Source organism: Terrapene carolina, unplaced genomic scaffold, assembly GCF_002925995.2.
Source record: "Terrapene carolina triunguis isolate 2854851 unplaced genomic scaffold, T_m_triunguis-2.0 Scaffold136, whole genome shotgun sequence".
Classification (NCBI taxonomy): Eukaryota; Metazoa; Chordata; order Testudines; family Emydidae; genus Terrapene; species Terrapene triunguis.
The window spans coordinates 14,879,740-14,905,835 of NW_020664487.1; the positions used below are offsets into that span (position 1 = coordinate 14,879,740).

General features: G+C 47.1%; 1 protein-coding gene across 1 annotated transcript in view; it reads left to right on the top strand.

Annotated features, from left to right (window-relative positions):
* IGFBP7 (insulin like growth factor binding protein 7) overlaps window positions 1-26,096 on the top strand; it is a gene marked incomplete at its 5' end in the record, with an annotated part of 27,057 nt that continues 961 nt past the window's right edge. The window contains 4 exons of the mRNA XM_026653286.2: window positions 1-115; window positions 17,496-17,605; window positions 22,733-22,849; window positions 24,772-24,898. Coding sequence (XP_026509071.2) covers window positions 1-115; window positions 17,496-17,605; window positions 22,733-22,849; window positions 24,772-24,898 — 469 coding nt within the window. The remainder of the gene's footprint in view (window positions 116-17,495; window positions 17,606-22,732; window positions 22,850-24,771; window positions 24,899-26,096) is intronic.

Sequence of the window (26,096 nt, forward strand, 5' to 3'; positions counted from 1 at the left end):
AGGGGAGCCGCTGCAGCCGCTACTGAGTGCCAGGCCGGGGGAAAGCGCAGAGCCTGGCCGCGTCCGCAGTCTGGCTGGAGGAGGAGAGGGAGAGAAACAACAAACAAATGTGACAGTGAGTTTTCCCTTTCCAAACTTTTATTAGCTCTGAGTTTAAGCTGTTTGTTATGCAGCCAAAAGAGGTGAAAGTAAGCCGGTGCTGAATGCTCCACTTTCTTGTCGTTACACTGCTGCACCTTTTTTTACTGGTATGCTGTACCGGCCCATACCCGCTTACTTTCACCTCTGGCCATGACACACTTCACTTGTTTATAGACACTCAAGGCAGATTTCCTGGATTCTATTGGCTAGGTCAGAATTAGTGGCTCTGGTTCTTTGCCTGAGTAGTCGGTCTCTGAAATGTTGCTGTGTAGCTTCTAGGAGAGAATTCAGATGCTACTGCAAGATCCTAAATGGCAGTGCTGCAAAGGGTCCCGGGTCAGTCCATTCACGCTATACTAGGGCAGGATTGCTCTCGACCCCAGCCAAGATTCCAGCCCTGCAAAGACTTAAGAAAGTAAGTCACTTTACTCATGTGAGTAGTCCTGTTGAAGTCAATGGGGCTACTCACAAGAGTAAAGATATACTTAGGCTCTGATCCTGCAAAGGCTTAACTTACTATTGCACTTTCTCGGGGGGCAAATGCAAGTGGAAATCAGATGGAGGGGGTGCGGGAAGAAGCATAGTTAGGGCCCTACCAAATTCACGGCTATGAAAAACGCATCACAGACTGTGAAATCTGGTCTTCCCCCATGAAATCTGGTCTTTTGTGTGCTTTTACCCTATACTATACAGATTTCACAGAGGAGACCAGAGATTCTCAAATTGGGGGCCCTGACCCAAAAGGGAGTTGAAGGGGTTTTGCGGTATTGCCACCCCTACTTCTGCGCTGCCTTCAGAGTTGTGCGGCCGGAGAGCAGTGGCTGTTGGCCAGGCGCCCGGCTCCGAAGGCAGTGCCCTGCCAGCAGCAGTGCAGAAGTAAGGGTGGCAATACCATATCGTGCCACCCTTACTTCTGCACTGCTGCCTTCAGAGCTCGGCGGCCAGACCATGGTGGCAGCTATCTGAGGGCCCAGATCTGTAGGCAGCAGCACAGAAGTAAGGGTGGCAATACCATACCCATGCCATTCTTACTTCTGTGCTGCTGCTGACGGCGGTTCTGCCTTCAGAGCAGCCGCCGCTCTCCAGCAGCTCAGCTCTGAAGGCAACACCGCTGCCAGCAGCAGAGCAGAAGTAAGGGTAGCAGTACTTCAACCCCCCCCCCCCGCCAACCTTGTGACCCTCCGCCCCCCCACAACTCCTTTTTGGGTCTGCCCCCCTACAATTACAACACTGTGAAATTTCAGATTTAACTTGCTGAAACAATGACATTTAAATTTTTTAAAATCCTATGACTGTGAAATTGGCCCAAATGGACCATGGATTTGGTAGGTGTGTCTGTGGAGAGCAGGAGGAAATAAATGGGATACAGAGGAGCAGGGGAGGGCATTAGGAGATGGAGGGGGTTAGAGAGGGAGAATGATGAAGAGTAGGATGATGTGGGGCAAGTGAATCCCGGCAGGGAGAGCAAACTGTGGGGGAGCATGGAGAGGGAATGTGAGTGAGGCAGCTGCTAAGCCAGGGGATAGGAGAGGATAAGCAGAGACCTCTCCGATCGATGGACAAGAGGGCCTTCTGCGTTCCTGGGCATGTTTAAGGCTGAATCATGATGATCTCACATATATTGGGGCCAAGCAGCATTCCCTAATGGATAAAAAAATCAGAGAGCATCCTGACTTCTTTTTGTTCATTATCATTATTATTATTTATTTTAAATCTGATGATTTTTAAGCCAGTCATGATTTTGGGGCATCTGACTGATGAGTCTTGGATGCTAGAGTCTGACAAGCAAAAGACCAAGAGACATCGGTTCCTTCTGTTTTGAAGAGCTGCTTCTCATGACATTTGTGCCTCTCTTGGGGACACTCACTCCCTTCCCAGCTTCGGGCCCAGACCAAGTAAATCAAGACAAAAGGTCATAACCTCTCCAAATTCAATTTCAAAATTAGGCTTTCCAGCCAAAGGCAGTGGATTCCTGAGCACATTCCTGCCTTATATGTTTAAACTCTGAATTGCAATCACAGCACTATTTTGTAAAACAAAATAAGTAGACGAAATGCTGGCCATGATCTGCATAGCAGTATGTGAGTCTTCCCTCCAGCGTTCCCAGTGCAATTGAGCTTGAATGCTATGAGCACAGCCCAGGTGTTGTTATCAGGGTTTTCATCGCAGAGGTTTAGGGCAGAGTGGGGAGAACTATTTCTTTCTCCAAGAGTATAATCAAGGGGATCCTGTCTTCTTCTGGACAAGATCTGGTCTGGATTTCTCTCTCCCTCCTTCTGCCAGCTGATTCTTTTGAAAGCCTGTTCTGGCCCTCTCCAGGCAGTAAACGCAGGAGGGAAGATAGTAACTCAGACTACCAGCAGCTATTGCAAGCCAGGAAACAGGTGTTCCCCTTTGCTCTCTCCAAATCCAAGCCTTAGAAGAAGCTGATGCTCTGTGATAGGCTGGGCCAGCTCTTCTCTGCTGGCCCCATGGCTTTCTGCTCTCACTTGGGAAGGGACAGGAGCCCCCTGTCCTTCTGGTTGGAAAGATATTGGGCCTGATTCTCCAGTCTCTGACACCTGTGTATGTGAGGATCGGCTCCCTTGACTGCAGTGGAGTTACACTAATGTAACAACCAGTAGGACCAATCCCAGGCATTCACAAATCATGAGTCAGAGCTCTGGAAAATAAGGAGATATTTTAAAAATCTCCTGATTTTTAAGCCAAACAAATGTCAGGTCCTTATTACAGTAAAAGATGTGTTACTTTACCAACCGGAAAGATCTAGAAACCAGCATTTCTGATCTTCATTAAAAGTCCGGTTGGCGTGGGGCTGGCAGTCTCCCTACCTGGCTCCGTGTGGCTACCCGAAAGTGGTGACATGTCCCTGCTGCTCCTAGGCGGAGGAACGGCCACAGGGGCTCTGTGAGCTGCCCCCGCCCCACCCCACCCCGAGCACTGGCTCTGCAGCTCCCATTGGCTGGGAACTGCAGCCAATGGGAGCTGCAGGGGCGGCACCTGCGGGCGGAGGCAGCACGCAGAGCCACCTGGCCACGCCTCTGCCTAGGAGCAGCAGGGACATGTTGCCGCTTCCAGGGAGCCGCCTGAGGTGAGTGCTGACCGGATCCAGCATCCCAAAACCCCTCCTGCGCCCCAACCCCCTGTCCTGAGCCCCCTCCCAAATCCAAACTCCCTCCCCACTTAGTTAACCAGAATTTTTGATTTACTGGCATTCCCTAGTCCCCCAACATGCCAGATAAAACTTTTGCTGATTTTGTCTTCCAGTTTTTGAGTCCTTAGGGGTCACATTTTCAAGCTTTTCTCCACTACCCTGAAGACTAGAAACTATCTACTTTTTAAAATTTATTTTAAATGGGAGCTGCGACTTTCATCTACTCACAAGACTCCAGGTGTTGGGGCTCTAAGGAAATATTGCAAGTCTTGTGATAAAATCACAAATGTTAGTAGCATTTAGAAAGAGTGCAAAGGCAATGAGATCTAGGCCCATTCTGAAAGTGAACCAGTGCAATGCTGAGTCTGCAGACAGGCTGGAGACACTGAGCCTTGTTCCTCATGGCAGTACCCTCACTTTATACTGGTGTACTCCATTGACTGCCCTAGTGAAAGCTGGAGTAACAGTGATAATCGGGTCCTCTAAAGGACACACACACTATAGTCACAATAGCCTCCCACTGAGCAGAAATGCTGTGGTTCTGTGTGATGAGGGTGTGGAAAGTAGGACACACAGTGGCATTTGGTGGCATGGCAATGCAGGAGAGCTGCCAGTGGATCCATCCCTGCTCAGACCCAAAGATCTGAACCCCCAGCAAGGGGGCACATAGGCCACACAGTAGTAGCCAGTCACATGTTTTACACCAACCCACCCTATAGCCAAGGAGAAACAGCCTCTGCTCTGCTGAGAAAGGGGTCAGGCGAATTACCCAGCACTCTCATTAAGAGTGAAGAATTATGTCTCCTGCGTGGGCACTCTCCCTATGACTGCACCGGGGGCTGTCCATAAATTACCTAACATGTGGTAGACAGATCCTTAATTTTGCATGACAGAGACTTTGTTTCAGTGTTACAAAGCTTTACAAGGGGGCGAGTGGGTTTTGAAAATCACCAAAAAAAAGTATTATGTAATTTATGGACATCCCTAATTGCCTGGGGTGGCAGATACCCAGCCGCCTCTCCTGGGTCAGAGGAGGGGAGGTTTTGCCAGCCAGGCTGGCTCTAGTTATAGTGAAACCTTTAGTGAAACCCCCCCAGGCTTCACTATGAGAAGAGCCCCTCTATTTGAAGGGTGATGACAGTAAATGCCAAGAAGGGTGCAGAATTGGGACACAAAGGGGCGTGACTAGCACACAGGGCTGGAGTCTAGGAAAGCTAACAGACTGCACAGGGGTACGTTCCTGTCCCAATGAGATCCGTTAGGCTGTGGGATATTCTGTCCAGGGGTGTTCTGGGTGCCCCATTGTTTGAAAGCCATACATAACAATAGAAACAGGCTCCAGGAAGTGACCATGCGCTGGCAAGCAGCTGATGATCTGAAGAGGCCTTTTCCATCTTTAACTTCTATGGGTCTAAAATGGCTTTTTCCTTTGCAACTTTCAGTGGAGTCAGTATTGCGTAGGGCACAAATATGTTCTCATCAGTTCTTGGGCTGTGCTCTGCAGACGTGCAGCTGATGGTGTGCTAGGGGAGGTTGGGAGAGTGAGGTTCCCCCAGGAGGGGATTGCTCCTATGAAATGTTCCAGAACTACTGTGCTGGGGGAGCTGTGTATTATATTAATAAAACAAAGCCCTCCCTTAAAAAAAAACATAATTTATATTGCAAAGTCAAGCATTTATGCAACCTTAACTCAGCCCCTTGCGTGGGTGCACTATGATATATATGGTCACATTCAGACTTGGTATTCTGTGTGGACCAAATTCAGCTTCTGGTATAAACAGGCACAGCTACTGTTGAGGTCAACCAGAGGTGCAGCCCCTATGAGAGGTCTGAATTTGGTCCTGACACAATGCTAAACGTGATATTACCCTCATTTCACACACCCACTGAATGACCAATTGACATGTGCTGTAACTCCCCCCCACCCTTACATCCCCACTAAAATTGCCCCAGAAACATCTAAGGAAGCTTTTCTTTCTCTCTCTCTCTCTGCCAAATTCTGTTGTCAGTTACAATGTATAAATCCAAAGCAACATCCCAGAAGTCATTGGAGCTACTTCAGATTTATACCAGTGCTACTGGAAGCAGAAACTTGGCCTTGATGTTTTACATACAGTAGTTCCAACAGTGCAGCCCAGTGGCTTATTACATACTTAGTTCACAAATGGAGCAGGCACCAACAGTGTAAACTCCTTCACACGCCCTTGCTGTAATTTCTCTTGTCAATGCTACCTACTCTACACCTTGTATCAGCAACTCTCCCTGTGCCGAATACTCCAAACTCAGATGGGTGGCATTTCACAGCCATTTTGCACTTGTGACAGCCGCCATCTTGCCTGACACCAGGAACCTCTTGAGCTAAAAGCAGGAGCTGCCAGAGTTTGAGCTAAGGAGCCAATGCTCTTTAGCTGGGGCTGTAACAGACGCATATTCTCTCTGGAGTGGCATCGACGGGGACCTGTAACCCACACTCACCAGTGGATTATACACTCACTGGCTCGGATTCCACAGAGCATTTAAGCATGTGCTTTACTTTTAACTAATGAGGCTTAAGCACATGCTTAAGTGCTTTGCCAAATTGGGGTTTCTCTGCGCTTGTGTAAGTGGCTCCAAATGGTGCAGGCAGGGGATGATCAAACCCCTTGTTCCAAGATCTATAATCCAGGTTTGATCTTTTCCTACATACCAGGCCCTTGTTCAGGTATATTTTGTGGTCTCACAGTATGCACTGGGACGTCTGATATTGTACTGCATGGCCCTGAAGAGAACTATGGTGTCTCAAGGAAACTAAAGCCACTAACTGACTTGCAAAATTAAATTGTCAGGAGGAAGAAAGATTTAAAGTGTAGAGGAACCCTAATTAAACACTCAATTATCAGTTCATTAGTTAATAGAATAAGTGATATTCTGGTGATAAAAATAAGGGCTGGGTTTGACAATGGGTTTAATATCTGCAAGAGAACAGAGTACCCAGCTGTAACAATGCTGGTTCTGGCGGGACCCAACTGGGAGTGCCAATTCAGGACAAATTGCTTAAAACAGGGCAGTTACAGCCCAAGGCTGGGGTTTTTCCACCTCTAAGGCAAACCAAACCAGCTAAACAGAGAAGACTTTGGTTTTACCCCACTGGCTAACCACAAGTTACACAAGCAATTCCCTTAGACACTCCAGTTTCCCAGTATCACCACCAGTGCCACTCATTATGGGGACAAATGGTTATGAAAACCAATACCCCAGTAAAAGAAAAAAGGTTCTCCCGATCCCAAAGGATCAAGCCCCAGACCCAGGTCAATATACAAATCAGATCTTACCCACAAATCATGCTGTTGCCAATCCTTTAGAATCTAAAATCTAAAGGTTTATTCATAAAAGGAAAAAGATATAGATGAGAGCTAGAATTTATTAAATGGAATTAATTGCATACAGTAATGGCAAAGTTCTTGGTTTAGGCTTGTAGCAGTGATGAAATAAACTGCAGGTTCAAAATCAAGTCTCTGGAGTACATCCCCAGCTGGGATGGGTCATCAGTCCTTTGTTCAGAGCTTTAGTTTGTGGCAAAGTCCCTCCAGAGGTAAGCAGGATTGAAGACAAGATGGAGATGAGGCATCAGCCTTTTATAGTCTTTTCCAGGTGTAAGAACACCTCTTTGTTCTTACTGTGGAAAAATTACAGCAAAATGGAGTCTGGAGTCACATGGGCAAGTTCATGCATACTTTGCTGAGTTAAAAGGTGTATCTGCCTTCTCTCAATGGGTCAATTGTATAGCTGATGGTCCTTAATGGGCCATCCAGCAGGCTAGGCAGAGCTAACACCAACTTGTCGGGAATGTTTTCCAGAAGCATAGCATAAGTTTGAAATACAGACAGTATAGAGCCAATATTCATAACTTCAACTACCAAATTGATACACACATATAAACAGCATAATCATAACCAGCAAACCATAACCTTGTCTTAGACACCTCATTTGACCCCCTTTATACAAGATTTGGTGCCACTACAGGACCTTGGTTGCAATCATGATTTACATGGTCGCAGTTCAAGTCAATAACGTGACACCAGTCCTGACTGATCACCAGTGCATTGTTTTAGCAATTAATTAATTTCCCCAATTGCTGAAGGACATATTTGTCAAGGCCCATTGTAAGGAGGTGAGAGGACAGCGTATGAGTGGGAGAAAGGAAGGATAGAGAGAGAAAAACACACTGGAGGAGAGAAAATAAAAAGGGACACTGTATACCGGGATACAGACTATACAGTGCTGAAGCAGTTCAAACAGGAATTAATTCAGGGAAGTCCCATAGCCTGTGTGATGCAGGAGGTCAGACTAAATGCTCACAGTAGTCCTTTCTGGCCATAGAATATATGAATCATGACCATCCCTTGTCACAGCCATGCAGTGACATCCTGCAATCCATGTTTCTGCGCGTCAGTGGTGCTGCTGTCCCTGTAAGACGACCTGTGAGAACCATGCAAGAAGGTGAATGAAAACCTAATCAGGAGCAATGGGGTAAAACTAAAAAAATGAATAGGTTGAATATCAGTGAGCTCTATTGGTTGGAGAAACAGTCTCCTATGGGACAGGATGAAGCCTCATCCCTGGAATCATTCAATACTAACCTAGACAGAGCACTTAGGAACACATTATAGTAGGGAGTGGCCCTGCACCAGGATGGCTGGGACAAGCTAGTGAACTAACATGGCTTTGCCATCTCTTGCTTCTAAGACAAGGGGCCACTTCCTTAGCTGTTGTAAATGGTCACCACTCCATTGATCTCGGTGGGGCTTTGAAGAAGTGCATCTGAAGAAGTGAGGTTTTTTTACCCACGAAAGCTTATGCCCAAATAAATCTGTTAGTCTTTGAGGTGCCACCAGACTCCTTGTTGTTTCAGTGGGGCTTTGACAATTGACACCAATTGAGGATCTTCCTCTTTATGTTTAAGAACAGAAAATTTCTCACCCGATAATTTTCTTTCTGCTAGAAGCATCGCCCACACTTTTGCTATGCATGAGCCACTCTCCTCTCTCTGCAGCTTCTGGAGGCAGTTTAAAACTGTACCACAGCTTGTGCTGGCCACGCCCTCTTCTACTGCTTGCCGCCAGATGAGTTACTCCAAAGCTTTGTGAAACACTAGTTGAGAAAAGTATTTATAGCGATAACATCTATATCAAAGTCATTACCATGTTGAGCATTGGCCTGGTGTACATAGATACATAGGCCAAATAAAATGCTGACCCTTGACAGAAAGCCATCAAGGATGGGTAGAATTGTGGGAGACGCTGCTAGCAGAAAAGAAAACATCAGCTAAGAAATTTTCCATTCTGTGTCCCAGTGTCTCCCACAATTCTGCTACACCTGGGAAGTAGAGAGCAGTGATCAGGAGTAGTGAGGGACAAGAAAAGGTAAACAAAAGAAGAGATAGTTAAGTAGACCCGCTCCTTAAGGATTGTCCAAAAAGGCAAGGCCGTTACTGGAGCACCTTCTTGACTAAAGAGGTGTCTGTGGAGGACAGAAAGTCCGCTTTGTAATGTTTGATAAAGGTGATAACCAACAACCATGTGGCTGCTCTGCATATCTCTGTGATGAAGGCCCATGCTCGCTTGGCCCATGAGGTGGCCCTAGATCTCACAGATTCCTTCTAGAACAGGAGCTCCTGGCACTTTGTAAGCCTCAACAATGCATAATCTGACCACCTAGCGACAAATAGCCTTGAGACTCTGAGCCCTTGGCATTTTGGATTAAAGGAGACAAACTGGGTACATGACCTTGTAGATTCTGTGCACTTGAGGTAGAGTTTCAGTGTTCTTCTAACATCTAAAGTGTGCCACACTTCTGGGATGGCTTTGGGAAGAAGGACATTTTCCTATGAGGTATGGAAAGGAGAGTTCACCTTGGGGAGAAATGACTGCAGAGTTCTCAGTGCTACCTTGTCATCATGGAACATTCAATAGGGTTCCTGCATAGATAGGACTGCCAACTCTGGAATTCACCTAGCAGGCATGATGCTGACCAGAAAACAGGTTTTGATGGAGAGATGAAATGCTAACTCAGGATCATCACCTGATCTGGGGAGTGGTGCATCCTTTCAGAAGGAGGCTTGAAGACACCTGATGTGGGATCTTGCCCATGGGGTGATCCCTGTGCATGACACCAGGAGGCCCAGTAGCTGAAGGCAGTGAGCTATGGTTGACTTGGTGCACGTACGCAGGATGGAGATGAGATACTGGATCCTCCAGAACCTGTTGAGTGAGAGGTAGGTCTTCACCAGTGAAGTGCCTATGTCCACTTCCAAGTGTGTTATCAATGGGATCAAGGAACTTTTATTGATGCTTATCACAAAGCTGTGGGCTTGCAGGAGGTCCAGAGTTTGCAATGTGGCGTAGTGCACCGCAGGCTGGGTCGGAGCTCTGATTGGAATGTCATCCAGAAAGAGGTATATGTGAGTCCCCTGCGACCCTAACCCTGGCTATGACCAGCACTGGCATCTTCGTAAAGACCCTTGGGGCTGACGAGAGACCAAATGGGAGATTCGGTACTGGTAGTGCTCTGTGCCATAAGCAAAATCTCAGAAGCCTGCGAATGGGGTTGTGGAGATATGCGTCCCCCAGGTCCACTGAGGTTAGGAGATCCCCCTGATGCAGAGATGACACCACAGAAGGGTCTTCATCTGGAAATTTTGTTTTCTTCATCCACCTGCTGAGCCTTCTTAGATGTAGCATGGCTCTGACTCTCCCTATGTGCTTCCAAACGATGAAGAGGGTAGAGTAGAGCCCTGAGAACTTTTCTTCTGAGCGAACTCCTTCTGTCACTCCTGTGTCCAGGAGATAGGAGATTTCATTCCAGAGAAGTTTGCAGTTGGTGATATTGGTGCAGTTGGGGAAATGGATGAAGAAGGGGTGGGCTGGAGCCTGGAGCTCAAAAGAGTATCCCTGCCTTACTCTCTCTCTTACCCATTTGTCGGTGGTTATGAACCATTCTTCTGAGAAACAGGAAATACTGTATCCTAGATTTAGTTCTGGGCAGAGGTGTATCCACTCGTTGTCAGGATGGGCTCTTGAGGGTTGCAGGACCCCCTCTGGGCTTTTCACTTGAGGCTGTCTCCAGACTTTCCATTGAGTATCTGCTATCATTCCTCTGGTACATCTGTGAGGAAGAGGGATGGAAGGAGCATCTCTGCCTGAAGGCAGATTTGTACTTGCTCCTGAAAGCACTCAGTGGAGAAGGGAGGGACTGCTTAGATTTAACAGCATTTTCTGCCACAATCTTATCTCATTTTTCTTCAAAGAGGAGAGATCCTGTGAACTTGGAGGAATACACTGTGACAGGTTCCTCCCAGAGTGCCACCTGGAACTGGGGTACCACTGAGCCCCCCGACCCACCAGCCTGGGCTCCCTCTCACACTGTACTGCTGTGACAAGCTGCAAAGCCCTCTCCAGCCTGCACTTTCACCAGCATACATACAGATAGGGACACACCCAGCTGCAGTTACATGCAGGCTCTCTGACCAGCCCCTGCATGGGAAGGCTACAGCTAGGGTAACTACCAGCTCCTCAAGCACGCACACCCTCTGGAGTATAAACCCAAAATTATACTGTTGTGCGCTGCACAGGGAACTGTACAGCGTAAGCTCATAAAATTCACCCCCTCTCTCAATGTGGAAAGGAATATGCAACAGCCTTTTGCCCCTGAGTTATGATTCCCACACACTGGTTTAGATAAAGCAAAAACAAGTTTATAACTGCAAAAAATAGATTTTAAGTGATTATAAGTGATAGCAAACAGATCAAAGCAGATTACCTAGCAAATAAACAAAAAATGCAAACTAAGCTTAATATACTAAATAGATTGGATATGAATAGCAGATTCTCACCCTAAGAGATGATACAAGCAGGCTGCAGATTAAGGGACAAGCTGCACTTGCTTACAGCTTGGAATCCCCAGGGGTTCCATACACAGGCTAGAAATCCCTTTAACCTGGGGCCAGCACTTCCCTCAGTTCAGTCTTTGTTCCTCAGGTGTTTCCAGGAGTCTTGTGTGGGGAGCGTAGAACACCAGATGATGTCACTCCCTGCCTTATATAGCTTTTGCATATAGCAGGAACTCTTTGTTTCAAAGCTTGGTTCCCAGACCGGTCTGTGGAAAAACACTGACATCCCAAGATGGAGTCTAGAGACATGTGGTCTCATCACATGTCTTTGTAGAGGCATAGCAGCCATCACTCACAGGCTGTTTGGAGCATTCACAGGAAGGCTTCTAGGTGGAAGATAAGCTTCTCCCAAGGCCTGTTCTTTCTAATGGCTCATTACCCTGAATAGGCCCTTCCCAACCAGCTATCTAGACTGAAAACATCTTGTCTAGTGGTGTTACCCAGGTGTAACTACATTGAAATACAGATACATAGTCAATATTTATAACTTCAGATACAAAAATGATACATGCATACAAATAGGATAATCATATTCAGCAAATCATAATTTTTCCAATGGCATCTTATGACTTATCTTTCATAAAATACATCATAATTATGCCATAATCATATCATAATCCTATCACTGCAAAGAAGGGGTGCAGTGTCACACACACGACTTGCTTGGAGTGTCTCCCTTCCAGGGACGGAAACCATACATGACAGCTGGCCACTGAGCTGGATGGCATGGCCCTGACTGAAAACATCATAGTGTCCATTGAAGCATTAACCAGAAATGCTGTTACCAGGGAAATTTCTTGAGACTGGAGCAGAAGTCGGGGTAATCGCTGTCCTTCAGGGCCTGAGGTCTTCTAATCAAGACAGTGAAGCTCTCACAAAACATGTAGCTGTGAGAGATGCTCTGAGAGTAGCCACGGGTGCCTTGAAGCCTCTTCTAAGGGTGGCCTCCACTTTCCTATCTGTGTGGTCCTTAGGAAAGAATTCCTTTTCAGCTGTAATAACCACATCTCTTGCTAAAGATGCTACTGTGACAGAAATTTTTGGCTCTTTGCAGCTTGTAAAATTTATGGTCATGGCTATTGAAGTGCTTATGCATCAGGTTTATCCTGCTCCTGTCTAATCACATCCTCAAAGGAGGAGTACTGGGGAATCACAGGCTCCGGAGAGGATTTGGAGAGGAAGTATTTTACTCTGAGGCTTATCCTCAGGAGCCTGCTCAGGTTGGATCTGTATCGTGCGCATAACCATTTTGCACATGGTCTCAAACTTCCCAGGTGAGAAAAAAATATTGCTGCCAGCAGGAGCCATGCTGCCAGCAGGAGCCATGCTACAGCTTTGAACCACCTCCAAAACTGCAGAGAGGAAGAGCAGCCAATAGCAGAATGGTGGGAGACACTGGGCTGTAGAAAAATACTTTGTTGGAAGAAAATGACAATGCACTTGGTAAGAACACATCCAAAATCTGCTCCACATTCATTGTGACAGGAGAACAGCAGAATGCCAGAGAAGATAAGATGTGTAGAGGGTGTGGCAGAGCTCCGACCTTGTCCCCGTGGGTCCCGCGCTTCCAGAGCTAGCCTCAGAGGCTCACTGCGACCCTCCATGTAGCCCTTTTCTTTCTAGGGCCAGGGTACAGTCTACTGAGCCCTTTTAATCACAAGCCAGCAAGGAGGTTGGTGAGAGAACTCCCACAGTCTCTGTTGTCCCTACAGCTTATTCAAGAACAGTTGAGCCTCCTGTCCTGACAGAGGCCGGTCTTCCCCTTCCAGGAGGTGTTTCTGTAGTGGCGGGTCGGGGGGAACCTGCCCTCTACTCTGGGTTCCAGCCCAGGGATCCTAATGGCAGCAGCTGTTGGCAGCTGACCTTTCACTGTCACAGCCGCTTCCCCACAGCTCCCCTGCTTCTCTCTCTTAACACCTTCTTCACCCTTACCTTAGGGCTCCCTTTCCCGTGGTTTGAGGGTGTCTTCATTACCCAGCCCTTCGGTCGCACTTTCTCTCCTCTGGCTCCCTGGCTCTCTTGGGCCTGACTGGAGTGAGCCCTTTTATAGTGTCAGAGGGACCTTAATTAAAGTCAGGTGTTCACATTAGCTTAACAGTCTCACCTGACTCTTTGCAGGCTAATTGGAGTCAGGTGTCCACCCTAGCCTGGAGCAGCTCCTGCTCTAGTCAGTCAGGGAACAGAAAACTGCTTATCCGGTGACCAGTATATCTGCCTTCTACTACTCTGCTGTACCCAACTGGCCTGGGTATATCACAAGGGGTAACAATGGAATCCAGGGTTAGAATAGTATATATTAAAAACACGAGCAAAAGCTAGAAATCCTCCTGCTTAAAGACATCAACCAGCCTCCAGCTAATGAAGCCCAGGAGGAAATGTTCCCTGGAAAGAGGCTAGCCCATATCTGTCCACTAGGGCTTCTTCCACAGAAGCCTCTGGTCACTGTCAGAGACAGAATATGAGACTAGATGGATCCGGGCCTGGCAATTCCAATGTCCCTACAAGAAACAACTTGATTTGATTTGTGTAGATTACAGTTACTGTGCCTCTGTCTTCTGAGGAAGAGATACAAATGACCCTCTGAGATGCAGCCTTGAAAGCTTTAATTGAGTGAAAATAAACGTGACACATTCATTTGGATTTCGCTTTCTAGTTCAAGAAATTAATAGCACATTTGCAGTGCAGTCCTACAAAAAAAGAGATTAAACAAAGCCCATTCTTCTCCTTCCTGGAACACTGCTTGTGTCTAATACACTGCCAAGCCTGAGGGCCAGATTTTCTAAACAACTCAGTACTTAACAGCTCCCATCTAGGCACGTAAATGACATGACCAGATCTTCAAAAGGGCCCAGGCACCCAGCAGCTGCCATTGAGAACAGTCTGGCCACTTTGTTTACTGCTACATGGGAGCTGAGCTCATTTGGAAAGCTAGCCCTCCCTGCCCTCCCCCCATGCCCTGCTCTCCCACGCACTGGCCTGTGTTCCCTCCCCCCACACCTTTCTCTTTCTCACTCACTCATGTGCGCGCACACACATTTGCTAGCTTATGCCAAACCAAAGGGCCAGAACTGTGGGGAAAGGCAGCAGTTGGAAGTTTGCTGGCAGGATAATTTACCAGACCGTTTCTTTTCTACACTTCGGTTGAGATACTCGTCATGTAATAGCCTGATGGCCTAGCATGGGTTAATGACTGCATCCTCACTAGACACCTGTGATGTAGGGAAATATCATCGCCATATTAGAGATGTCGAAAGTGAGGCACAGACAGGGGCGGCTCTATGTTTTTTGCCACCCCAAGCACGGCAGTCAGGCGGCCTTCCGCTGCATACCTGCGGGAGGTTCGCGGTCTTGCGTATTCGGCGGCGTTTCTGCGGGTGATCTGCCAGTCCCGTGGCTTTGGCGTACCCGCCACCGAAACCGCGGGACCGGCAGACCTCCCGCAGGCACGCCATCGAAGGCCACCTGACTGCCACCCCCCGCGGCTTGCCGCCCCAGGCACACGCTTGCTGCGCTGGTGCCTGGAGCCGCCACTGGGCTCAGAGCAAGGTAGTGACTTGCCTCGGGTCACACAGGAAGTGTGCAGCAGACCTGAGAACACGCACAGCCTGCTAAGAGCATGGGGGGGAGGGGGAAGAGATACCTAGGACATTTTGCATCCATTGAACCCCTCTGCCCCCTTCCTGGCTCCCAGCCTCCTTGCCCAGCCAGTCCAAGCCCATCCCCCCTAACTCCAAGGCCTAGTTTTCCTCTCCCTTTCCCCTCAAGCACCAACTCCACCACCAAAGGCTCTGCCAGGCATCCAGTTTTCGACCAGAATGCTCGGTCGAAAAGGGACACTGGCGGCTCCGGTCAGCACTGCCGACCAGGCCGTTAAAAGTCCGATCGGCAGTGTTGTGGATCTAAGGCAGGCTAGTCCCTACCTGTCCTGTCACCACGCTGCACCCCAGAAGCGGATAGCAAGTTCAGGAACCATGGCCAATGGGAGCTGGGGGGGCGGTGCCTGTGGGTGAGAGCCACACACAGAGCCTCCTGGCTCCCTTCTCTCCCCACCCAGCCTAGGAGCTGGACCTGCTGGCTGCTTCCAGGGCGCAGCACGGAGCCAGGACAGGCAGAGAGCCTGCCTTAGCCCTGCTGCGCCGCTGACTGGGAGCTGCCCGAGGTAAGTCCACACCCACGCCCCTGCCCCAGCCCTGAGTACCCCCAAAACCTGGAGCCCCCTCTTACATCCCAAACCCCTCATCCCTAACCCTACCCCAGAGCCTGCACCCCCAGCCCAGAGCTCTCACCCCCTCCTGCACCCAACCCCTGCCTCAACCTGCAGCCCCCTCCCGCACTCCGAATCCCTCAGCCCCACCTCCAACCTGGAGCCCCCTCCTGCACCCCAAGACCCCCAGCCCCACTCCAGAGCCCGCACCCCCAGCGGAGCTCTCACCCCCTCACTGACTCCAACTCCCTGCCCCAGCCCGGAGCCCCCTCCCACACCCTGAACCCCTCATTTCTGTCCCCACCCTGGAGCTTTCACCCCCAGTTAGAGCTCTCACCCCCTCCTGCATCCCAACCCCCTGCCCCAGCCCAGTGAAAGTGAGTGAGGGTGGGGGAGCGCAAGCCCCCAAGGGAGGGGGAATGTAGTGAGCAGGGGTGGGGCTTCAGGGAAGGGGTGGGGCTAGGGTGTTCAGTTTTGTGCGGTTAGAAATTTGGCAACCATACTACCCCCTATAGCAAGGGTCGGCAACCTTTCAGAAGTGCTGTGCCGAGTCTTCATTTATTCACTCTAATTTAAGGTTTCGCGTGCCAGTAATACATTTTAACGTTTTTAGAAGGTCTCTTTCTATAAGTCTATAATATAGAACTAAACTATTGTTGTATGTAAAGTAAATAAGGTTTTTAAAATGTTTAAGAAGCTTCATTTAAAACTAAATTAAAATGCAGAGCCCCCCAGACTGGTGGCCAGGACCCGGGCAGTGAGAGTGCCACTGAAAATCAGCTCATGTGCCGCCTTTGGCGCTCGTGCCATAGGTTGCCTGCTCCTGCCCTAATAAAGTTCTTTCAAGCTGTGAGAAAGACGATTCCCTGGTGTTTGCTAAAATCCAGATTGATTTGTTCCTGCAGTCTCCTCCCTCTGCCATGATTCTGAGTGATTATCTCCTCCCCTTGTTAGCGTAATGGTTTTATTTCCTCGTATGTAAATGGATTCCCGTGATACCTTGGAAGTACCTTCAAGATAGCTGAACCACATTCCTTTGTCTAGAATGGGGTAATTTCAGCCCTGCCTGGCAGACATATTTTAAGAACATAATTCCCAGAATGTTTGTAATTTTGAATACCCACACTTCACAATAATATTAATGATCAGTATGTTATTAGATTTCTATTGGTATCTTACATGATACCTTTTAGACACCGGTTGTGACATAATGAGTTGGGGTACACTGAACTGCTCAGACCAGCTGACACTCCCTATCAGGGAGCCCCTTGCCCTCTTGCATTGGGATGCTGTTCGGATCACACACACCCAGTCCAGCTCTTGTCCCATCACCATTCAAATCAGGCAGCTTCCTCCTCCTCACTACCTGGGCACCAGTGGAGGGGTCACTGCTCTCAGTTCCAGTTCTTGGAACCCCGCACAGCCCAGAGCAGCTGGAAGCTGCAATTGCAGAGAAAGTCCTTCTCAGCCCCCTGTGTCCCCAGGCTGGAGCATGCTCAGTGTGGACAGAATCTAAGAAGGTTTTAGATAGTAAACTCTAGCAAGTCTCTACTGAGCATGTGAAAACTGTAATTTTTCCAAGGCTTATAACTTGGCCAAATTTTCATGGGGGTGGCAAAAGGCACATACCTGACACAAAGGTCACTCCCCTGCCAAATTTCAAGCCCCTGTTCCAAAGCATAGAGGTGTTAGAGCATCTCAATGAAAATGTCACCTGAATTTTTTAATGTGGGTAAAACAACATATTTTCCCCTATTTTGGTTGTTAGAAGCAGCTGAACCATTTTGGCTGAAATTTTCCAAACTAATTCAGCCTGAGGCAGACACCCAGTCTGGAAAATTTCAGCCCAAACAGTTCAAATTTGGCAAAGTCATAAGCAACTGAAAACAGAGTCTTATAATGGGAAGTGTTGGGCAACCTTAATTGGGTGGAGCTACCAAACCTGCCTATAATAGTATTAGAGAGTCCTGGCACTGAAAAACTACTGAATGTAACTAGGTACAAACAAGAAGCAGGGAACCAGACATCAAGTTGGAGTCACCTGTTTTAAAGGATTTCTCTCTTTTCAGGGCCTTCCATTGTGACTCCCCCTAAGGAAATCTGGAATGTCACTGGAGCAAAGATTTACCTGAGTTGTGAAGTCATGGGCATTCCAACCCCAGTGCTCACTTGGAATAAGGTCAGTGGCACGGATCTGTTTTTCATGGGTAGCATGGATTATGCCATGTTTATTTACTATAGTACAATATTCTTCACTTCTTGGGGGAAATTGGCAGAAAGAACTAGTCCATAAAAAAGAAAGGCAATTTACAGCAAGCTCTGCACTGCTTTTAAAGTGGCAAGAAAGAAGGGCAGTCCCATTTGTGCAAGGATGAGAAAAATACCGAATGCGTTACCAAATCCAACACCACCTGAGAACTGTAGCACTTTCAAAAGGAGAGCTAAGCCTGTTAGACAGCAATTGCAAGACAAAGGCTACAGCAAACCCACCAGCAGAAGAGCGTGTTTACAGTGAGTTTCTCTGGTCAATGCAAAAAAAAAAAGAGAACATCTTTATTTCCCATTCCCACTCCCCAGTCTGGATTTATTGAATTCCTCCTTCTGCCCCCCAAAACCAATATTTTTTTCTTTTACACTTTTGTTTATGCTGATAAGAGAAACACAATTATGCTTTGCCATATTAAAGTTTGGTGTTAAGAGTAGCTAAAGAATGTTTCCCAATGATCTGTTTTATGCTCATACATGCCTGTGGCTTTGAAAACATTGGCCTTGTATGCCCAGGTCAGAGTCATAGTAATCCTGCAGTGTTTTTGTTTTCTTTTGTTAACCTTGAGGTGATGCTACTCCTGGGCTGTGGGTTAGATAATGCTGGTGGCCTGGGTTTGTTTTTTACCCTTAGTTCATAGCAAGGAAGGTGCACAGTCATCTTCAACTCCAGAAACTGCATCGGAATCTGGCATTGGGACCTCATAGGACCCTGAAGCCCAAAGCAAGGCAGGTTCCATACATTCACATGTGCACTTCCTGCTTTGCTGCCTCTTTGGAAGTGATAGGATAGAGAGAAGACTTTGATTTGGTGTTAAATTTCAAACAGAGTGTGCAGGTTAAAATTAAAAAAAAAAAGTGCCATTGTGCAGACTCCATCACTTTTCAAGTTTTCTCAAACCCACAGGCTCTTGGGACCTCTGATGGTTTATAGCCCTTTACAATCAATTTAAAGAATGTATATTTAAAACATTTTAAGGAAAATTGTTCAAATAGTGACCCACCTAAATAATAGGGCCAACTACAGACATTTCCTGGTGACATAGGAGACCTTGTTGTTTGTAAGTGAAATCAGTTGTGGTGTACGTTGTCAGACAGATCTTCAGTGGACTTTTAAAGCTCCACAACTAGCTGTGTGCTCCAGTGTCACCAATTAAAGTTTGGCACAGAGAAATGACAACCTCCTCTCACAGGAAACTGAACATGCCACTCACCAGCACTTTCAGGAACTTACTAGAGCACTGCATGGGAGGAGTGTGCAGGAAGGGCAGAATTAAGCTGCTGTTTTCTGTAAATAAAATAATCATGGAAAGGAATAATATTTACCAATTGAACTGTAGAACGTTGTATGGTACATTGCCAGGTGTAGCTTGTACACCATTAGCTTCATTGCTGATTAACGAGGCAGATCTTTTGTTATCTCCTCCCTCAGCACCAAAAAGGCTGAAAAAACACAAACCACACATCAACAAAGGGGTGTGGTTTTCTGCTTCCAGGCAACATTTCTATCAAGGATCCTCTCAGCTAAGCTGGTCATAGTGTGGCTTTGCACTGTGCAGAAGTGTCTAGAAGCTTCACAATGACAAGCCTTTTTTGCCAGTCTTGCCCATGACCATTTGGAAAACATCGGTTTTAGGGCAGCAGACGCTCAGGTTGCTGCCTTTGGTTTACTTTGTGCACCATTCTCCTTGGGAAAGTCACGTGCCATTGGGCCCTGCCCTGGTAACAGCATGTGCAGTGCTAGTTTCCCACTACTCCAGAGCCCAAAGGCCAAGTTTTTTCAAAAGGGCTCAACACCCTGAAGCTTCCACTGAGAATAGAGAATCCAGCCCCACACTCCAAACTATCACTGAGGACAATGGGAGCTGCTGGGTGCTGAACACTTTGAAACTCTGGCCTTTTGGACTGTAGGTGCTACTGAAAAACAGACAGCAGCCACCATGGACAGCCCAGGGAACCACCTTTTCCCATCTTTATACAAGTACTTGCACCATTTCAGGCATTTAGGGTAGGCTCTTCCGAAGTGCTAGGCGCTGGCCTAACTCTGCTCCCATTGTAGTCTGTGGCCATTTTACCACTGTCTTCAGTGGGAACAGAGTTAGGGGCAATGCTGAGTGCTAGCAAGTTGCCTAATAAGGGCCGTTCTACACTACGAGGTTAGGTCGAATTTAGCCACGTTAGGTCGATTTAAAAATGACTGTGTCCACACAACCAACCCCATTCCATTGACCTAAAGGGCTCTTAAAATCGACTTCATAAAATCCTCCCCCACAAGGGGATTAGCGCTAAAATCGACTTTGCTGGGTCAAATTTGGGGTAGTGCGGACGCAAATCGACGGTATTGGCCTCCGGGAGCTATCCCAGAGTGCTCCATTGTGATCACTCTGGACAGCACTTTGAACTCCGATGCACTAGCCAGGTACACAGAAAAAGCCCCAGGATCTTTTGAATTTCATTTCCTGTTTGGTCAGTGTGGCAAACTCAGCAGCACAGGTGGCCACGCAGTCCCCCCAGAATTGTAGAGTGTAGAAACACTCCCCTATCATCTCCGTCCCTGAGGTTGTCGCAGATTAAAAGGCAAAAAAACCACACTCGCGATGACATGTTTTCTGAGCTCATGCAGTCCTCCTGCACTGATAGGGCACAGCTTAATGCATGGAGGCATTCAGTGGCAGAGGCCAGGAAAGAATTAAGTGAGCGCGAAGAGCGGAGGCAGGACGTGATGCTGAGGCTAATGGGGGAGCAAACGGACATGCTGAAGCGTCTGTTGGGGGAGCAAACGGACATGATGAAGCATGTGTTGGAGCTGCAGGAAAGCCAACAAGAGCACAGACCCCCGCTGCATCCACTGTATAACCGCCTACCCTCCTCCCCATGTTCCGTAGCCTCCTCACCCAGACGTCCAAGAACGCAGGGGGGAGGCTCCGGGCACCCAGCCACTCCACTCCAGAGGATGGTCCAAGCAACAGAAGGCTGTCATTCAAACAGTTTGACTTTTAGTGTGGCTACAATAAAGAATGTGGCCTTGTTCTTCCCTCCTCCCCCATCCCACCTTGTCCATTATCTAATTTTTTTTTAAATTATTAAAGAAAGAATGAATGGTTTCAAAACAATCGCTACTTTATTTCGAAGGGGGGAGGGCGGTTGGCTTACAGGGAATTAAAATCAACAAAAGGGGCAGGTTTGCATCAAGGAGAAACACACACAACTGTCACACCGAAGCCTGGCCAGTCATGAAACTGGTTTTCAAAGCCTCTCTGATGCGCAGTGTGCCTTGCTGTGCTCTTCTAATCGCTCTGGTGTCTGGCTGCTCATATTCAGGTGCCAGGCGATTTGCCTCAATCTCCCACCCCGCCATAAACGTCTCCCCCTTACTCTCACGGATATTATGGAGCACACAACAAGAAGCAATAACAATGGGAATGTTGGTTGTGCTGAGGTCTGACCAACAGCGCCAGCGAGCTTTTAAACGTCCAAAGGCACATTCTACCACCATTCTGCACTTGCTCAGCCTATAGTTGAGCTGCTCCTTACTACTGTCCAGGCTTCATGAACGGATCCCCAGAGCAGGAGAGCAGAGTTGCAGCAGAAGCAGTGGACAAGGATGGTTAATAGTTCAACTGCACCATCTGCTGCCAGCAGCACCCAGGAGGACCAGAACGGATCCCCCGAGGTCGTCGCTAGGGAGCAGGAGAGCAGAGTTGCAGCGGAAGCAGGGGAGCCATACACCATGCCCTGGAGGTTGCTAGGAGCTGGGCAGGGAAGACATTCCCAGAACCCCCGGCCAAGCTACATGTCCGACGAGGGCTGTTAGCAGTCCTACTGCACCGTCTGCTGCAAAGGCAAGGAGCTGCTCTGTGTAGCAATGCCAGCTGCTGCAGGTGCTTCTGTGTCAAAGGCTTGGAGGTCCAGGTAGGGCAAGATACCTCGGCCAAGGCAAAAGAGCAAGAGCCCTGGAGCTGTTACACGTGTCAACCACAGAAGTGCTATGGGGTGTTACAGCGCCGACCAGACTGGAATGTAGGGCTGCAAGACTTCTTCACCAGCAACAAAGGACAGGAATATGATGCACCTAAAATCTAAAAAGGCCCACACATTTCCCAGAGTCACTACCCTTGATAACAGAACATCAATGATTGCATTGGCTACTTGGATCATAGCAGGCCCCACAGTAGACTTGCCCACAACAGCAGAGGTGATGGTGAGCTGAGCGGGCTCCATGCTTGCCGTGCTATGGTGTCTGCCTGGGTAACCCAGGAAAAAAGGCGTGAAACGATTGTCTGCCATTGCTTTCATGGAGGGAGGGGTGACTGACGTACCCAAAACCACTCATGACAATGTTTTTTCCCCATCCGGTATTGGGAGCTTAACCCAGAATTCCAATGGGCAGCAGAGACTGCGGGAACTGTGGGATAGCTACCCACAGTGCACCGCTCTGCCGACTTAATGTGCTTAGTGAGGACATATGCAATACGACTTCTATAAAATCGACCTAATTTCATAGTGTAGACATACCCTCAGCTAGAAAGTTGTACAGCGTTAACTACTATAGACTCCCTCACTGGTAGGGACGCAGTTATACTGGTATAGAGGTGCTTTAACAGGTATAGCCATGCATCCACACTATGGCTTTTACTGGTAAAAAAAAATCACACCCTTACTCAAACTAGTTATATCAGTAAAACTTTCACATGTATTCTGCAGGCCACAGTCTGTCGTAGGCCTGGCCTGCATACCGATTCTGTACCAGTATAACTGTCAGTTAGAGGTGTGATTTTTTTGTTTTATCAGTAGTGTTATACCAGTACAAACCTCCCCATCAGGATGCAGATACTGGTGTAGATCATTCTCTTTCCCTATAGGAATAGCCATAGTGGTAGGAACATCTTTAAAGCAGTATAACCACGCCAACTGTATGGGCCTAGTTAAATCCAGACAGCTTTTGTGTGTAGACAAGGCTTTAGGGGGTTAGGGGCTTAGGTATTTATGATGGCAATCTCGTCAAACTACTGCCAACTTGACTCTTAATATTCCTGCTCAGATAATAAGGGGACAATCTGGTGTCCAAAGGCTGGAGCTCCTGCCTGGAGACCGCGACAACTTAGCTATCCAGACCCGTGGTGGCCCTGAGAAACATGAAGTGACTGGCTGGGTATTGGTAAGTACTTGTGCACATTCATATACAATTCTGATAACTTTTTGGCAAGATCCAAGTTTCTATGCATAATACTGGGAAATTACAATGGAGTAGGTGCAGTATTTTTCTTGGTTGAAGTTAAAAAGCAGTGACATGTATGACAAGGAGTAAGATTAAGTGCATTCAGTTGGCCCAGTTCTTTGCTTTTATCTTTTGTAGTTATTTACACCCATGCAAAATGTGTGTGAAAACAATGAGGCAGAGCAGAATGTTTAAAAGCTTTCAGGAATAGGACCAGACTGAAATGACAGACCACCTCTCCTTCTGCACTGTCTGTAAAATACTGCGATCAACAGGTGCAGCACAGCAGGTAGCTAGGACAGGATTGCTAGCACTGGAGACCAGTTATCTTCGGTGAAGGTCACACGGGAGTGGAATTCTCCACAGATCAGGGCACTACTGTCCTACCTTTTGTGGAGCATAGTGCAAGATGGAGCACTACACTAGACACTCCCTCTCCACAGAGACAGAGTCACTCTCATAACTTCATATGAGCCCCACAAACCCAAGCCAGAATCAGCCTGACCTCTCTCAAGCACTGTTTATATTTTGTACCTGTCTTGCTGGGGAACGCTTTCCAATCAAGTCTGTACAGCTCAAGAGACTGTTCCCTATAGTTACAAGCTTGACCAGATGAGATGCCCTCCTCAAAGAACTCTGAACTGCGCGGTAGACATTTACTTAAGAGGAAAGAGGCAGAGACCTTTACTTCCACTTGATTCCATGTCCTACAGCGCAGACTGAGGATTGCTATGTGAACATGGCAGGACTGGTCTGTCCTGGAGTTCACAGAAAACCCTTGCTCTTAGCATCTCTGACCTGTGTCCTCAAGGAATGTGAACTCTCAGGAATCTGCATCCCAGACATTCAAAACTTGAAGTTAAAAAAAACAAACAACCTTTTAAAAAACTGTTCTCATATAGGGAGTTACTCAAGTGGGAGTGTGACAACTGGAGCAGCATCCTAGGGCCTGAGCTGTAATGCATGGAAATGGATTGGAGAGGGGAAAGAGCAGCAGCAGGGAAGCCAGCAGAGAGGATGGCACAGTAGGTCAGGGTGACAGATTTGCTTTGCAAGTAGATAAGCTTTGGCAATAACTGACCACACTGTGCAATCTCTTCAGCTGCCAAATGAGGTGGTGGCTGGGGAATGGAACTCAAAGGCATTAGCTTACCCTGCGCCAAAACAGAGGTGGAAGCTTGGGCAGAGAAAGCTTTGGAGCAGGGCAAATACGCTACTGAGCCAACAGAAATATGATGAAGCACCTTCCCGGAGAGGAGCATTAGGGCTACCGCTTTTTCCTGCCTCCCTCTCCATGACAACAGGAAGTTCTAAAACATCAGACACAAACCTAAGCAAACACAACAAAGGTTTGAAGTCTGGCTAAAGCAAATCCTGATGTGGAAGGCAGAGGGAAATTAGGAGTGGATTGATTCGCTGAGCTCCAGGACAGGTACCGGAGTGCTTGCTGTAGTGTAGTTGGATACTGCCACCCATCTGCTTTGGGAACTAGGGCAAACCACTACTGACCCAGTCAGGCTGACTGAAGCCACCGCTGGCCCTTCGGCTCTGTTGAAAGAAGTCAGGATGGAGTTTTCTGCTCTCTTTGCTAATAGGGAATAAATTCTCATTATTTTTAAAAGTTCAGTTTATGATGCAATTTTTTTTTAAACAAAACTATTGCATGTTCCATACTGCTGGCCAAGGGAATATTCTGGACATGTGCAGTCTCCAACTGCTAATTCCCACTCGATCAGTTACCTGTATTGAGTCTATTACTAGTGCTATTGTTTATTGCTGTTATACAACCCAACAGTAACACAAAGTAACTGGAGAACAAATCCTCTGTAGTAAACAAGGATACATGCTGCTTGTTTTCATAGATATCTCCTTTGAGTAAAGAGGATGCTGGAGAGTACGAGTGTCATGCATCAAACTCCAAAGGAGAGGCTACAGCCTCTGCACGCATTACTGTTCTCAATGCCTTACATGAAATACCCATAACTAAAGGTAGGTAATATGGGCAAAGCTTTTTTTTTTTTTTTTTAATGGAGTTTTTGCCCTTTGGTTGTTTAGGATATAAGAGAACAACCTGAAAAGTTGCATTTAAAACTGTTAGCTGTAGCTTGCTGATATTTTTAATGTCAAACCCAGTCTTTCTGGTTCTGGTGAAGCACTCATGGAGGTCTCTAGTGTAAGAGCTCTCACACAGCTGAGAATTGGGTTGTTGCATCTTTATTAAAGACATGCTTTTTCCAAAGTGTGTGTTAGGTATCAGAGGTTAACTAGGTAAAGGTTAAAACATTGACTAAAAATCCCTTCTGTTCCAAATAGCTCAGCTTTCAGGCTATGGTGGTGATTTCATTGGTTCTCCAGCCACCATGTTATCTGAAAAGACCTGAATTTCAAATTGTATAAAAGGCTTTAAAAACACTTCCAAAAACAGCAGGACTGTTTTGCCAATATATGTAGTCCTAATAGCCTTGATCATCTTCCATCCTCACAACTTTATCACACACATTTATAGGTTAGTGTATGTAATCCATTCATTTAGGTTCTAGACTTCTGCTCTTTTAAATGACATCTCAATAGCTGGAAGATTTTTTTTTTTTAAGCACATCAAATATTGTCCAGCAGTAAAGCAAGAGTATAAAATGAATCCCACCATCAATTGCGTCAAGTCAGACACTAACATAATTAAGTTATGCCCTTTGCTAAAGGTGCTTGGTTTTGGCCATATTATACCTCTTTTTAGAAATCCATTATCACAAATGCAGGGGATACATGCATCTAATGATTTGGCTTTTTAAAGGACAACTGAAAATTGTCCAAAAACAGGTCAGGGAAGTGATAGGCTTTTGCTGTTTGTTAATGGCAATGCTAGTACTAGAATGCAGCATGGTACAGACTTGATAGTACACCATAGTCACAAAGATACATATGAGGAGAAATAAAAGTATGCCACAAATTATTGCAGCTCCTTCTCACCTTTAGGAAATGGCAAGGAGTTAAGAAAAGTGTTGATGCAACAAAAATCAATTTCCTCCAGAATTAATTTTTGTTGCATCGAAGTTTGACATATGCTTTAGCTAATCAATAAGTGAAGGTGCAGACAGTCTATAAAAGGAGTGTACTTCAAAGCTGTTAAAGGGGCATTGTGATAGGGTGACCCTGCTTCGAGTGCCATCCAATGCATGACAGTTGTGCC